Source organism: Microcebus murinus, chromosome 18 (genome assembly GCF_040939455.1).
Source record: "Microcebus murinus isolate Inina chromosome 18, M.murinus_Inina_mat1.0, whole genome shotgun sequence".
NCBI classification, from domain to species: Eukaryota; Metazoa; Chordata; class Mammalia; order Primates; family Cheirogaleidae; genus Microcebus; species Microcebus murinus.
This window is the reverse complement of record NC_134121.1, coordinates 16,091,712-16,105,470: the sequence shown is the minus strand read 5'-3', so window position 1 is coordinate 16,105,470 and position 13,759 is coordinate 16,091,712. Positions and strand designations below refer to the sequence as shown.

Genomic DNA, 13,759 nt, shown 5'->3' with positions numbered 1-13,759 from the left:
CTCTTCCCATCTTCTAGCCCGGTGGCATTTCCACAAGGTAGTCCTTCAAAAAAGCCTTTGCTGACCCCTGACCCCTGGCCATCAAGCGTCCTTGCACCAGATCCCCTGCTGCCCTGCATTGCCCACACTAGGCCCTGGCTGCTCCCTCAGAGGACCCTGCTCTTCCCATCCCTCACTCTCCCCTATCAAGTCACCCCTGCCCTCGAGGCTCCATTCAGATGCCACTTCCTCTGGGAACCCTTGCCCCTCTCTCTTGTGTCTAGATTGAGGGCTCCCTGGGGCTGGGCGGTGGCTGGCCATGCCGATTTGGAAGGACCCCCCCCATGCCTTGTGTTTCTCCCCCCACAGCGGCTCCGAGCCTCAGCGGTGGCCCCAGGACTCCGTTACTTTGGCACATCCGTGGCTGGCGGCTTAGACTTCAGTGGCGATGGCCTTGCTGACATCACTGTGGGCGCGCTGGGCCAGGCAGCTGTGCTCCGGTAGGACTCTGCCCTGCTTCTGGGGTCCCAGGCCCCAGCCCCACCCGCTGGCCCTGCCCCAAGCACACAGCAGGCACTGAGGGAGGGAGGAAGCACAGGGCCTGGCAGGCTCTGGAGTCCGCCCTCCTGGGTTTGAACTTGAGGTCTCACTTACTGGTGTGCCCTTGGCAGGCTGTCTAATTCTGAGTCCCAACTTTCCCTTTTTTGTTTGGAGATAGGGTCTCGCTCTGTCACCTGGCTAGAGTACAGTGGCACAATCGTAGTTCACTTCAACCTTGAACTCCTGGGCTCAAGAGATCCTCCTGCCCCAGCCTCCCAAGTAGCTGAGACTACAGGCACACGCCACCATGACTGGCTAATTTGTCTGTTTTTAGTAGAGACGGGGTCTCGCTCTTGCTCAGGCTGGTCTCAAACTAGTGAGCTCAAGCGATATTCTCTCCTGGGCCTCCCAGAGTGCTAGGATTACAGGTGTGAGCCACCACACTCAGCCCCAAGTTTCGTTTCGTTTCTTTTCTTTTCTTTTCTTTTTTTTTTTTTTTGAGACAGAGTCTCACTTTGTTGCCCAGGCTAGAGTGAGTGCCGTGGCGTCAGCCTGGCTCACAGCAACCTCAATCTCCGGGGCTCAGCGATCCTCCTGCCTCAGCCTCCCGAGTAGCTGGGACTACAGGCATGCACCACCATGCCCGGCTAATTTTTTGTATATATATTTTTAGTTGGTCAATTAATTTATTTCTATTTTTGGTAGAGACGGGGTCTCGCTCAGGCTGGTTTCGAACTCCTGACCTTGAGCAATCCGCCCGCCTCGGCCTCCCAAAGTGCTAGGATTACAGGCGTGAGCCACCACGCCCGGCTTCTTTACTTTTCTTTTCTTTTCTTTTCTTTTCTTTTCTTTTCTTTTCTTTTCTTTTCTTTTCTTTTCTTTTCTTTTCTTTTCTTTTCTTTTCTTTTCCTTTCCTTTCCTTTCCTTTCCTTTCCTTTCCTTTCCTTTCCTTTCTTTCTTTTTTTTTTTTTTTTTTGACAGAATCTCGCTCTGTTGCCCGGGCTAGAGTGCCGTGGCATCAGCCTAGCTCACAGCAACCTCAAACTCCTGGGCTCAAGTGATCCTCCAGCCTCAGCCTCCCAAGTAGCTGGGACTACAGCCCAACTTTCTTAAATGGGAATTATAATAGCACCCACCTCACACAGTTAGGAGGATAATGTGAGTGAATCTATGTAAAGTATTTTGCACAGTGCTCAGTGATGACTGTTATGATTATTATCAATTTCAGAGCTTCTGTGCTCCACCCCTAAGTGGAGGGCATCAAGTCCCATGGCTACAATAAAGCTGATGGGCACCTCTCTGCCCTGTCCTCTCCACCAAGCTCTAGACCTGGCTGTCTACTCAACACCCCTCTTGGCTGCTGTCCATGAGCATCTCAAAGTGAACATGTCTAAAAATGGAGCGCCTGTCTTCACTTGCTCCTCATTCCCCCAAATCTGCCCCTCCCCCTAGCTTCCTAGCTTAGCAGATGGCACCATCATCCAAGTTCAGGACGAAAACCTAAGGGTCATCCTCGATTCCTCTTTTTCCTTCCTCCACCACCCCATCGACAAATTTTTGTTGGCTCTGCCTCCAAAATACCTCCCACTACAAGACACTGTTGTTGTTTGCCTGAATGCTGCCACAGCAGTCTTCCTGTGTCCCCTCCCTGTGCTCCACTCTCCTCCCAGCAGCCGGCATGATCCCATGACTCTGCTGCCTAAGACCCCACGTGGCTACTGCTTAGCATGAAATCCAAATTCCTCTCCTCCCTGCTTACCTCTTGTTACTACCTTCCGTATCCCTAACCGTGCTCCAGTAGCAGTGACCTTTGCTCTCCTCAAACCAAGCTCATTCCTGCCACAGGTCCTTTGCACCAGCCGTGCTTTCTGTCTGGAATATTCTTCCCCAGAGGTTCACATAGTGGGCTGGTTCTTGGTAACAGATCTCAACTTAAGTAGCTCCTCGTGAGCGAGGCCATCCCTGACCACTCGACCCCATCTAAGTGGCCCTCAGTCTCTATTGCCTGATTCTATTTTGTTTTTATCATAGCATTCCCAGCACACAGTGTTTCCCTGTTTCTCTTGTTTATTTGCTTGCTGTCAGCTGTCCCACTAGAGCAGGGACCGCCTCTCTCCTGTGGCTGAGGACTCAGCGGAGCACCTGCATGTTGGAGGTGTTCCATGGATGGTCACTGAATGCATGAAGGAGCGAGGCAAGCACTGGCCTGAAAGCCCTGCGGTCACTTCTCATGGTCCTCTTTGCTGTCTTGTTTAGCTCACGACCTGTGGTTCGCCTGCGGGTGTCCATGAACTTCACCCCCGCTGCACTGCCCATTGGCTTCAACAGCAGCGTGAAGGCATCTTTGTGTTTTGACGTCGGCTCTGCAGCCACAGCTGCTGTGTCAGGTAACAGGCGTTCTCGCCGACCCCTCCGTGTCATGGGCCCGGTGCTTGTGATCCCCTCATTAGAGCTCAGCCCCCTTGTCACTAGGTTCTGTTAAATGCAAACCACCCCAAGAAAGGGAGGTCTGATGTCACATCCCCACTCTGAAGGGGTTTGCCTGACCCTGTGGGGAAGAAGGCAGGCAGAAGGCTGAGTTTCTGAACGACTCAGACAAAGGCAGCCATTTCTCCGTCCCCATCTACTGTGCCGCGTGTGTGCTGGGGCCCCTGAGAAGTGCCCTTCTTCTTTCCTTCTCATTGACATCTTCTCCCCTCCCCTCCTCACCAGTCTCCCTGGCCTGGGTGGGACTGGATAACCTGCTAGAGGCCTGGCCTCTCTCCCACCCTGTTACCTGATACTTGTTGGGAGACGTTTCCAGAAAGGGGAGGGTGGGCATGGCTTTCGGAGCCCAGGTCTTTGTGGTACCCCGAGCGCTCCCCTCTAGAACAGTCCCCAAGGTTTAACCTCTCAGTAACAACCCCCAAGGTTTAACCTCTCAGTAACAACCCCGGAGGTGGCTCTCTGCTTCCCACCGGTCAAAGAGCAGTCCCCTGGGGTGGGGTGAATTTACCGCAGAAGCAGGATATTGTCAAATCTGGGAGTAGAAAATGACAGACCTATCGTTTCCAGGGCACAGAGCCTGCTTAGGGCTGTGTGACACTGGACAGGTGTCTTTCCCTCGCTGGGCCCTGGTGTCTGTTCTGTATAGTAAGGGAGTTGGCCCAGGAATCTCCAAGGTGCTTCCAGCTCTGCTGTCCTCAGGTTTTACTCCATGATTTCTCTCTTCGTTCTCTGCATTATTGCTCCTCCCCCTTACTGTCTCCTTCCTGAGCCCTCTTTCCCTAAGGAAGGCTGACTCCGCCCTGGGAGTGTGCTGCTCTGGGACTGGGGCTGCAGCCGTGAGGGACCCTGGCCAGGTGCCGGAATACGATGAGGAAAGTACCCTTGAAATGAAGAAGAAACTCAGGAGTGCAGCCCCAGGGGTGCCTGCATGGGGACTCTGTTCAGGAGGGGAGTGCCAGGAACCTCAGGCAGGCTGGGGGCACAAGGGGCTCTGCCTGGGGGTTGCCCATCCCTGCCTCACCAGGGGTGGTCTGGTCTTCATTCCCAGGCCTCAGAGAGATAGAACTCAACTTCACGCTGGACGTGGATGTGAGGAAGCCGAGGAAAAGGCTGCAGTGTTCGGACCCGAGAACCTGCCCGAGCTCCATTTGGAAGTGGAAGGGTGGGGCCCGTCTCTGCGGGCATCTCCCGCTGGAGCCGACAGAGGGAGAGGTGAGTGGAGGAGCTCAGATGGGAGGCCAGAGGGTCCGTGGCATTGAGAAAAGATTTGAGGTGTGTGCAGTGAAGGATACATACCCATGCATACAAATGAGGTGACTAAAATAGCCAGAGTAAGGCTGGGCGCGGTGGCTTACGCTTGTAATCCTAGCACTCTGGGAGGCCGAGGCGGGCGGATTGCTCAAGGTCAGGAGTTCAAAACCAGCCTGAGCGAGACCCCGTCTCTACTATAAGAAAATAGAAAGAAATTAATTGGCCAACTAATATATATATATATATAAAAATTAGCCGGGCATGGTGGCTCGTGCCTGTAGTCCCAGCTACTCGGGAGGCTGAGGCAGGAGGATTGCTTGAGTCCAGGAGTTTGAGGTTGCTGTGAGCTAGGCTGACGCCACGGCACTCACTCTAGCCTAGGCAAGAAAGCGAGACTCTGTCTCAAAAAAAAAAAATAATAAAATAAAATGGCCAGAGTAGATGGAGAACCACATCAGGGAGTTGGAGATGCTCTAATTGCTGACACTTTTCTTAGTAATGAATGAGGACTAGCAAGTGTCCCTCCCCTATATTATCCGCCCTCACCTGATGCTAACAGTGGGGCTGAGGGCCCTTCTGTGAGTTAATGTCAGAAAAATGGAACTAAAAGGTGGAACTAGAAAGATAAAAATTGTCATCTAGAAAGGTTTACTCCTAGCAAAGGTGCCCAGAGACATGAAAAAAAATATAATGTGTTTATCAGGACTCAGAGCCTAACAGGACATAGAACTTTGGACTTAAAAGTTCATTTATTCCAATAAATAAACTCATGAATCATGCTTCCGACTGCCCATCTGCCCCCAAGGTGATTGTTAATTGGATTAAGAAAGAGTTTCTAGCAAGTCCATGGCCTTCCTTAAATACAAACATGACACCACCACACTGTCCACCAGAGAATCATGCTCACGTACTCTCTTTTTTGTGGCAGAAAGGCTCATTTAAACAAAGAGAATGGACGGGGTGGTATCCTAAGCAATCTCCTTCCAGTTTTTACCTCTCTAGTATGTCCTCCATGCTACTTTGAGAAAGATCTTTCTCAGAGAAAGATGTGACCATGGCTCTTCCTCGCCTAATGAAGTCTGGGCCAGTTCTTAACCCTTGATGGCCAGAATCCTTTGTGATTGGGGTTGGAACCCTAAGGAGCTATGGGGCCCAAGGCCATAGCAGATCACGGGAGATTTTTCCAAAGCTCTCGGCAGCTTGCTTGAAGGGAGTTTGCCTTCAGCCTGGCTTACTCAGAAGATGTTTAGAACTTCTGACTCACTTCTTTCATTGTTTATTTCTTATACGGCTACATCAAAGTTAAAAGTACTCTCCTTGTCATCTTCTCTCCCACATCCAACTCTAACCCCGCCTGCCGTGGTGACCGTGCAGCTCTGTGAGGAGGACTGCTTCTCTAACATCAGTGTCAAAGTCACCTACCAACTCCAGACCTCCAAGAGATGGAGGGACCGTCCCCAGCCCATCCTGGACCACTACACTGAGCCTTCCGCCATCTTCCAGGTGACTCTGTCGCCGGCTAGCACTCAACCCTCCTGGGGCCATCCCACAAAAAGCACCTGCTCTGCCAACAGCAGTTGGGCCCCTCACTGTACAAATGAGGAAACTGAGTCCTCCCTGTGCTGGTATTAATTTGCATAAGGCCTCAATGGTGGGTAACACAGTGGTCTCCAACCGCCTTCCTGGGATTCGTGCCTTTATGTTCACAAAAATCTCTTGCTCCGTATTTAATGAAGCACTTGAATACATTGCATACTGGGGCCCTCACTTGGCAAGAGTCTCTGATGACCGTGTTGGGGGGGGGCCTCATGGGGGCTGGGAGTAGAGCCATCCTGCCCTGCACTGCAGGGAAGATGCCCAGGGCCTTCAGGCTGAATGTCTGGTCCCACCAAACCTGCACCTTAACCTCTCCCCCAGGTCCCCAGCGGTGCAGCTAGCAGGCGAGCAGTGTCACAAGAAACTCTTCTCATGACTAGGGGAAATCAGAGGGGCGGAAATAAAGGGTTAAGTTTCCTGATCCAAAGGCTGGGTGTGGTGGCTCACACCTGTAATCCTAGCACTCTGGGAGGCCAAGGTGGGAAGATGGCTTGAGGCCAGGAGTGTGAGACCAGCCTGAGCAAGAGTGAGACCCCATCTCTACAAAAAATAGAAAAATTAGCCCTGGTGGCGCATGCCTGTAGTCCCAACTACTGGGGAGGCTGAGGCAGAAGGATTGCTGGAGCCTAGGAGTTGGAGCTTCCAATGAGCTATGATGATGTCACTGCACTCTAGCCAGGGCAACAGAGGGAGATCCTGTCTCAAAAAAAAAAAAGTCCTAATTCTATAATATTTATAATATTTTTCCCCCACCCACCCAAACCCTGGCCCCCAGGATATTTTGTTAATCTCCACTTAGAGAGTATAGAAAAAAATCAGCAGGAAGAAAGAAGTGACATCATTAACATTAAAAAGTAATAATTACAGGCCTAGCAGGTGGCTCAAGCCTGTAATCCTAGCACTCTGGGAGGCCATGTTGGGTGGATTGCTCAAGGTCAGGAGTTCGAAACCAGCCTTAGCAAGAGCGAGACCCTGTCTCTACTATAAATAGAAAGAAATTAATTGGCCAACTAATATATAAAGAAAAAATTAGCCGGGCATGGTGGCACATGCCTGTAGTCCCAGCTACTCGGAAGGCTGAGGCAGAAGGATTGCTTGAGCCCAGGTGATTGAGGTTGCTGTGAGCTAGGCTGACGCCATGGCACTCACTCTAGCCTGGGCAACAAAGTGAGACTCTGTCTCAAAAAAAAAAAAAAAAAAAAGTAATAATTACAGTCAGCTGTGATGAATTGAGTATCAGAAAATAAATAAATAAGTAAAAAGCCCATGGCTGGGTGTGGTGGCTCACGCCTGTAATCCTAGCACTCTGGGAGGCCGAGGCGGTGGATTGCTCAAGGTCAGGAGTTCAAAACCAGCCTGAGCAAGAGTGAGACCTGTCTCTACTATAAATAGAAAGAAATTAATTGGCCAACTAATATATATAGAAAAAAACTAGCCAGGCATGGTGGCACATGCCTATAGTCCCAGCTACTCAGGAGGCTGAGGCAGGAGGATTGCTTGAGTCCAGGAGTTTGAGGTTGCTGTGAGCTAGGTTGACACACCACGGCACTCACTCTAGCCTGGGCAACAAAGCGAGACTGTTGTCTCAAAAAAACAAAAAACAAACAAAAAAAAAAACAAGCTCAAAGTAGCTCATGAAGGCTTCAGAAGACAAAGTATGTTTCCAGGTAGTCATAAGACACTAATGGCTGTCCAGCATTTTTGCAAAATATGCTCTTTATTGATTAAATTATATAAACCTTTAGCTGCAGTTTTGATCAATACCCGGTGTACCAGTTCCAAACAGTGAACAGAAATAGGACAGTAACATCATCAGATGACTCAGCCTCCCTATGAGCAAAGATTGTCATCTTCATTTTTTAGGCAGAGAGACTTTATTTTAAATGTATAATATTGTATTTATTTTTTCAAAAATTAAAAAATTTGGTATTGACAGAAAGTTAGATGATACAGAAAAGAGTGGGAGAACTAATGTAATAAAGTTTTGGTGATAAGCAGATTATCATTAATTACATATATTCTGTTTTTAAAAAACTTTTTATTTTGAACTATTTAACTTACCAAAAAGTTTATAAGAATAGTCCAAAGAATTCTCATTTGAGAGTAAGTTACAGATATGCTGCCTCCTTACCCTCAATACTTCAGTATATATTTTCTAAAAACAAAGGCATTCTCTAAAAACACAGTACAATAATCAAAACAGGCCGGGCGTGGTGGCCTACGCCTGTAATCCTAGCACTCTGGGAGGCCGAGACGGGCGGATTGCTCGAGGTCAGACCAGCCTGAGCAAGAGCGAGACCCGTCTCTACTATAAATAGAAAGAAATTAATTGGCCAACTAATATATATAGAAAAAAATAGCTGGACATGGTGGTGCATGCCTGTAGTCCCAGCTACTCGGGAGGCTGAGGCAGGAGGATCGCTTGAGTCCAGGAGTTTGAGGTTGCTGTGAGCTAGGCTGACACCATGGCACTCACTCTAGCCTGGGCAACGAGGCGAGACTCTGTTTCAAAAAAAAAAAAAATCAAAATCAGGGAATTAACATTGATAAAATACTATTATCTGATCTTCCAGCTTTATTCAAGTTTTACCAGTTTCTTATTAATGTCTTTTATAACAAAAGAAAAAAATGTTGTGGTCCAGGAACATTCATTGCATTTATTTAGTTAGTTTCTTAGTTATTTTTGAAATAAGTTCTGTGTTGCCCAGGTTACAGTGCAGTGGCATTATCATAGCTCACTGTAGCCTCAAACCCCTGGGCTCAGGCAATCCTCTCTCCTCTGCCTCTCGAGTAGCTGGGACTCCAGGCATGTACCACCACACCTGGCTAATTTTTCTTATTTTTTTTGTAGAGACAGGGTCTTGCTACATTGCCCAGGGTGGTCTCGAACTCCTGGCCTCAAGTGATCCTCCCACCTTAGCCTCCCAAAGTGCTGGGGTTAGAATAGTGAACTACTGTGCCTAGTCCATTCATTACATTTTATTGTTATTTATCTTTAGTCTCCTTTAACTTAGAACAATTTCTCAGTCTTTCCTTATCTTTAATGACCTTAACATCTTTGAATGGGTACAGGCTGGTCATTTTGTAGAATGTTCCTCAATTTGAATTTATTTGATATTTCCTCATGATTTGATTCACATTATGCATTTTTGTAAGGAACATCACGAAGGAAAGTTGTGGCCTTCTCAGTATATCCATACATTTTTGTGCCATTACTAGTGCTATTTCCCTTTGTAATCAGTAAGTATTTTGTGGTGAGATACTTCGATATTATATCCTGCTTAACATCTATTAATGAGTCTTCCCTTAATCCATTATTACTGTGATGATTTGGCAAAGAGATTTTTAAAAAAGTATTCCATCTACAATATGGGTGAGAAAAAATTATCTGGTGTAGGCACATAGATGTTACCAGAGAAGGAGTTCTAGCTGGTAGCTTAGATGGTCTAACCCCATTCCCTTTCACTGGGGTTGGCTACGTGGCTATATTAAAAACAGAACAAAAAACCCTGCACAAAACTGCTGACCCAGTTAGACAGAGCCCCACACTCTGACTTCTGCAAATGGCATGTCCTTTCTCCAGGAAGCAGAAAGTCTCCTTTCAAGCTCTGGGCTGCCCTCCCACCCCTGGCTGTGATTACAGACCTGCAGGGGGCCTCGGGGTGATCACTGGCTGCTGGGGAGATCAATGCAGACATTCCCCAGTCAGGGAGTTGGCTGTGTTGCCTTCATAATAAAAAATAGACTCAGCTACTTTAGAAAATTTAATTTTTCAACTCAAACTGGGGCTTTTTAAACTTGATGGGGCCTTTTGAACCAAATATAGCCTTCTGAATTAGTTTGTTATGTGCAGGCAAGATTGTGAGGGAGACAGTTAACTTGCAGAGAAGATTGCCATGGGGAAGAGGACCTCCACGGCGGGACTCGGATGGCATTTGGTCAGGTAGCCCCCATCCTGCCACTGCGGTTGCTGCCTAGGCTTGAAAAGACTCAGGAAGCTTGTCTTCTCATAGGTTTTCCTCCTCAAACGCTCAAAATAGTTGCTTTTTAATTCAAATGATGTGAATGTGGCGGGCACACCCACCATTCCACTGAGGTCGCCTACCATTCCACTGAGGTCGCCTGTTTTTGGCCTTGACCAGAGGCCTGCTTCACAGTGTGCCCTTGTGGTAGGGATCCAGGAGCGGCCCAGTCACGGCCCTCTTGGCTGTGTGGCACGATCCCAGCCCGTCCACCTTCACCTCCCTGTAACTGCTCTTCCCAGAGCGAGCAGGAAGGACAGGCCTCGGTGTGCTACGAGGAAGGTCGGGGCAGGGGTGCTGGGGGAGGAGGGTCCCTGGGCTGACCCTGCTCCTCTTTGTCTGCTTACAGCTGCCCTACGAGAAGGCCTGCAAGAATAAGCTGTTTTGTGTCGCTGAGTTGCAGCTGGCCACTACCATCTCTCAGTGAGTTGGGTCCAGTCATCATTGCTTCCTGCCGTGAACGTCCTCCTGAAGGCTCGCCTGGGCAGTCCCTCCTCAGCACCCAGGCACACGCCCTTCCCTGTCCCCTGATGGCTGGAGAAGGGCCTTTGCACTTACTGTCTCGTTATGTCCTCAGCCACCCCATGGGGGAGGCAAGACAGAGATGTGCACTCCCATTTTATAGATTGGGAAACTGGCTCAGGAGCTTAGGGCACTGCAGAGGGTCATAGTGGCCATTTGGTGGACTTGAGCCCAGGTCTCTTGACGTCCCGGACAGTGCTGTGTTCATGACCTAGTGGTCTTCGCTTCTAGGACAACCTCAGCTAGAGGTAGCCTCTTTCCTGGCTCACCTCTTGGTAAAATGAGTTAATTAACTCACCAAATATTTCTGAAGCATCCACTCTGTGCCAAGCGTGGTAGGTGCTGGGGATATCGCAGCGAACAACACAGACAAAAATCCCTGCCCTCCTGGTGCATTTAGGGTGAGAAGATAACACATAGGTAAATTCTATGCTGCTGAGGTGCACTGTGAAGAAAAATAAGACAGGGAAAGTGGGAGGGAGTGCTGAGTGGGGGCGGTGGTCAGGGAGGGTGACGCTTTGGCACCTACAGGAGGAGGTAGTGGGATGAGCTTCCTAGGTGTCAGAAGGAAGAGCAGTTGCATATGCCCTGGGATGGGAGCCGGGCTGGCAGGTGGGAGGCGGGCAAGGACCCAGTGTGGCTGCAGTGGAGTGAGGGGGGTGGGGTGACGTGGGAGCAGGAGGAGGGGAAGATCCAAAAGGGCTTCTCGGGCCCTCATAAGGGCTTTTACTATGAGCGGGGAGGCCAGAGGAGTGATGTAAGCTTGCAGTTGAGCAGGATCCTTCTTGCTGCTGTGTTGAGAACAGACCATGGGAGCAGAGGTGGGGGCGGGGAGGTAACGATGACTCCTGCTGCAGTGACTCAAGTGAGAGGCGATGGTGGCTTGGACCCAGGTCATAGCAATGAAGGTGGTCACTATTTTGAAGTTAGAGCCCATAGGATTTGCTGACAGTGAATCTGGGGAGTGAGAGAAAGCGAGGGGTCACAGCCTGAGCATCTAGAACTGCACTGTCCAACACGCTAGCCACTAGTCACGTTTGGCTATTGAAATTTAAATGAATTAAAATTAAACACAATGAAAAATTTAGTTCCTCAGTCACTCTTGTCACATTTTAAAGGCTCAGAACCCACATATGGCTGGTGGTATTGGGCAGCACAGATATGATAGACTATTTCCCTCACTGCACAAGTTCTGTTGGGCCACACTGAATTCTAGAATGGTGCGGTTGCCAACAATGAGTTTTTGGTTTTGGATGTGATGGTCTTAAAATGCCCCCCATGGCTACTAGTGCTGTGTGTGTATCACGACACCGGTGGCCAGCTGGCCAGAGTTGGCATCTATGGGGGAGAACACAGGTCCTGGTGAGCCCTCTCGTAGACACTGGCAGGACCAAGTCAAGACTTCCAAGTGCGTTGGAATCCAGTTTAACCAGCAAGGTGCAGCTGTTTTCAACTGGGAACCGTAGCCAAGAACCGCCCTCCCTGCCAACTACTTGCAAAACACAGACACAGCACACACAGCTTGCCCAACATCGCCTCCTGGTGTACACTACAAGCAATCTCTTCTATTTATTACTGAGCTCAATTGTTGGCATCCAACTGTCTCAGTGGTTTTTGACCTTTCTGTGGATGTGGATCCCCTAAAGACTCGAATAAATACTACAGACTCCTCTCCCTAGGAGTCACATGTACATACATAAATGTTTGCATTCCAGATCCTCTGAAACTGTCTCTACACTTCAGGTTAAAAAAAAAAACACGTGCCGGGCGTGGTGGCTCACGCCTGTAATCCTAGCACTATGGGAGGCCGAGGCGGGCGGATTGCTCAAGGTCAGGAGTTCGAAACCAGCCTGAGCGAGACCCCGTCTCTACCAAAAATAGAAATAAATTAATTGACCAACTAAAAATATATATACAAAAAATTAGCCGGGCATGGTGGCGCATGCCTGTAGTCCCAGCTACTCGGGAGGCTGAGGCAGTAGGATCGCTGAGCCCCGGAGATTGAGGTTGCTGTGAGCCAGGCTAATGCCACAGCACTCACTCTAGCCTGGGCAACAAAGTGAGACTCTGTCTCAAAAAAAACAAAAACAAAAACAAAAACAAAAAACCCGTGAACCATTCTGATGACACTCAGATCGCTCTCCTGGGCTCTAGAACAGTATTTCTAACCGATACTTCAGTACCTCTACCTCGTTATCCTGTGGGCGCATCTCATGTCCCAGACTGAACTCGTCTTCTCCCGCCCTTGGGTCTCTCTCCTGTGTTCTCTCCCTCAGTGGACAGCTCCGCTCAGCCACCCACGCCGGAAGCTCAGAACTCATCCTTGACACGTGTCTCTTGCTCTCGTGCTCTCGCTTTGCTGGCCTGACCATCTCTGATGTCTTTCCATCTCCACTGCTAGTGTCTTATTTCAGGCATGTGTCATCTCTCAGATGGATGCCACAACAGGCTCTGTCTCTGCCTCCAATTAGTCCATCTTCGTCTCAACAAAACAATAAACAACAATAGCGCCGGGCGTGGTGGCTCACGCCTATAATCCTAGCACTCTGGGAGGCCCCTGAGGCAGGTGGATTGCTTAAGGTCAGGAGTTCGAAACCAGCCTGAGCAAGATCGAGACCCCCGTCTCTACTAAAAATAGAAAGAAATTAATTTGCCAACTAAAAATATACAGAAAAAATTAGCTGGGCATGGTGGAGCATGCCTGTAGTCCCAGCTACTTGGGAGGCTGAGGCAGCAGGATTGCTTGAGCCCAGGAGTTTGAGGCTGCTGTGAGCTAGGCTGACGCCACGGCACTCACTCTAGCCTGGGCAACAAAACGAGACTCTGTCTAAAAAAAAAAAAAAAAAAAATAGCAAACAAGAAAGACACAACAAAACAATAACAACAAAACACATGTCACATTACTTCCCAGATATGCACATTCCATCTGTGGACGTTTCAGATGGTTAAAAAGTTTTCTTTGTATTTTTAATATGTTTTCCTGTACATCTCAACTACAGGGACTGTGGATAGTGGTTTTGCACTCTGGGTCCCATAATATCTCAGCAGTAGGAAGGAAGCTCTCACCTATACCCAAGTCTTCTCTTCTCCAGGCTGAGTGGACTCATGTCTTAAATGATAGCCTTTAAATGGGAAGGATCTGAATGATTTTGTGGGCGGGAAAGCTGAGGCCAAGAAAGAGGTTCCCTTTGCAAAGGCAGAACAGTGTGTGTCGTGCACCCTGGTCTGCAGTGCTGAACAGTATGCCAGCCAATAGAAAGCGCCCCATAAATATTTGTGGAATGGATGGATTTGTGTCGTGGTGTACCTTGCCTAGGGTCACAGCGATGGTGGTAGAAAGAGTATTTGGATCCAATGCTTCC

The 13,759-nt window shown here is 49.0% G+C and overlaps 1 protein-coding gene across 1 annotated transcript in view; it reads left to right on the top strand.

Moving 5' to 3' along the window:
- The window catches only part of ITGAE (integrin subunit alpha E), a 60,189-nt gene that overhangs the window by 31,474 nt on the left and 14,956 nt on the right, over nucleotides 1-13,759 (top strand). The window contains exons 16-20 of the mRNA XM_020280838.2: nucleotides 349-479; nucleotides 2,776-2,906; nucleotides 4,055-4,218; nucleotides 5,632-5,760; nucleotides 10,225-10,298. Coding sequence (XP_020136427.2) covers nucleotides 349-479; nucleotides 2,776-2,906; nucleotides 4,055-4,218; nucleotides 5,632-5,760; nucleotides 10,225-10,298 — 629 coding nt within the window. The remainder of the gene's footprint in view (nucleotides 1-348; nucleotides 480-2,775; nucleotides 2,907-4,054; nucleotides 4,219-5,631; nucleotides 5,761-10,224; nucleotides 10,299-13,759) is intronic.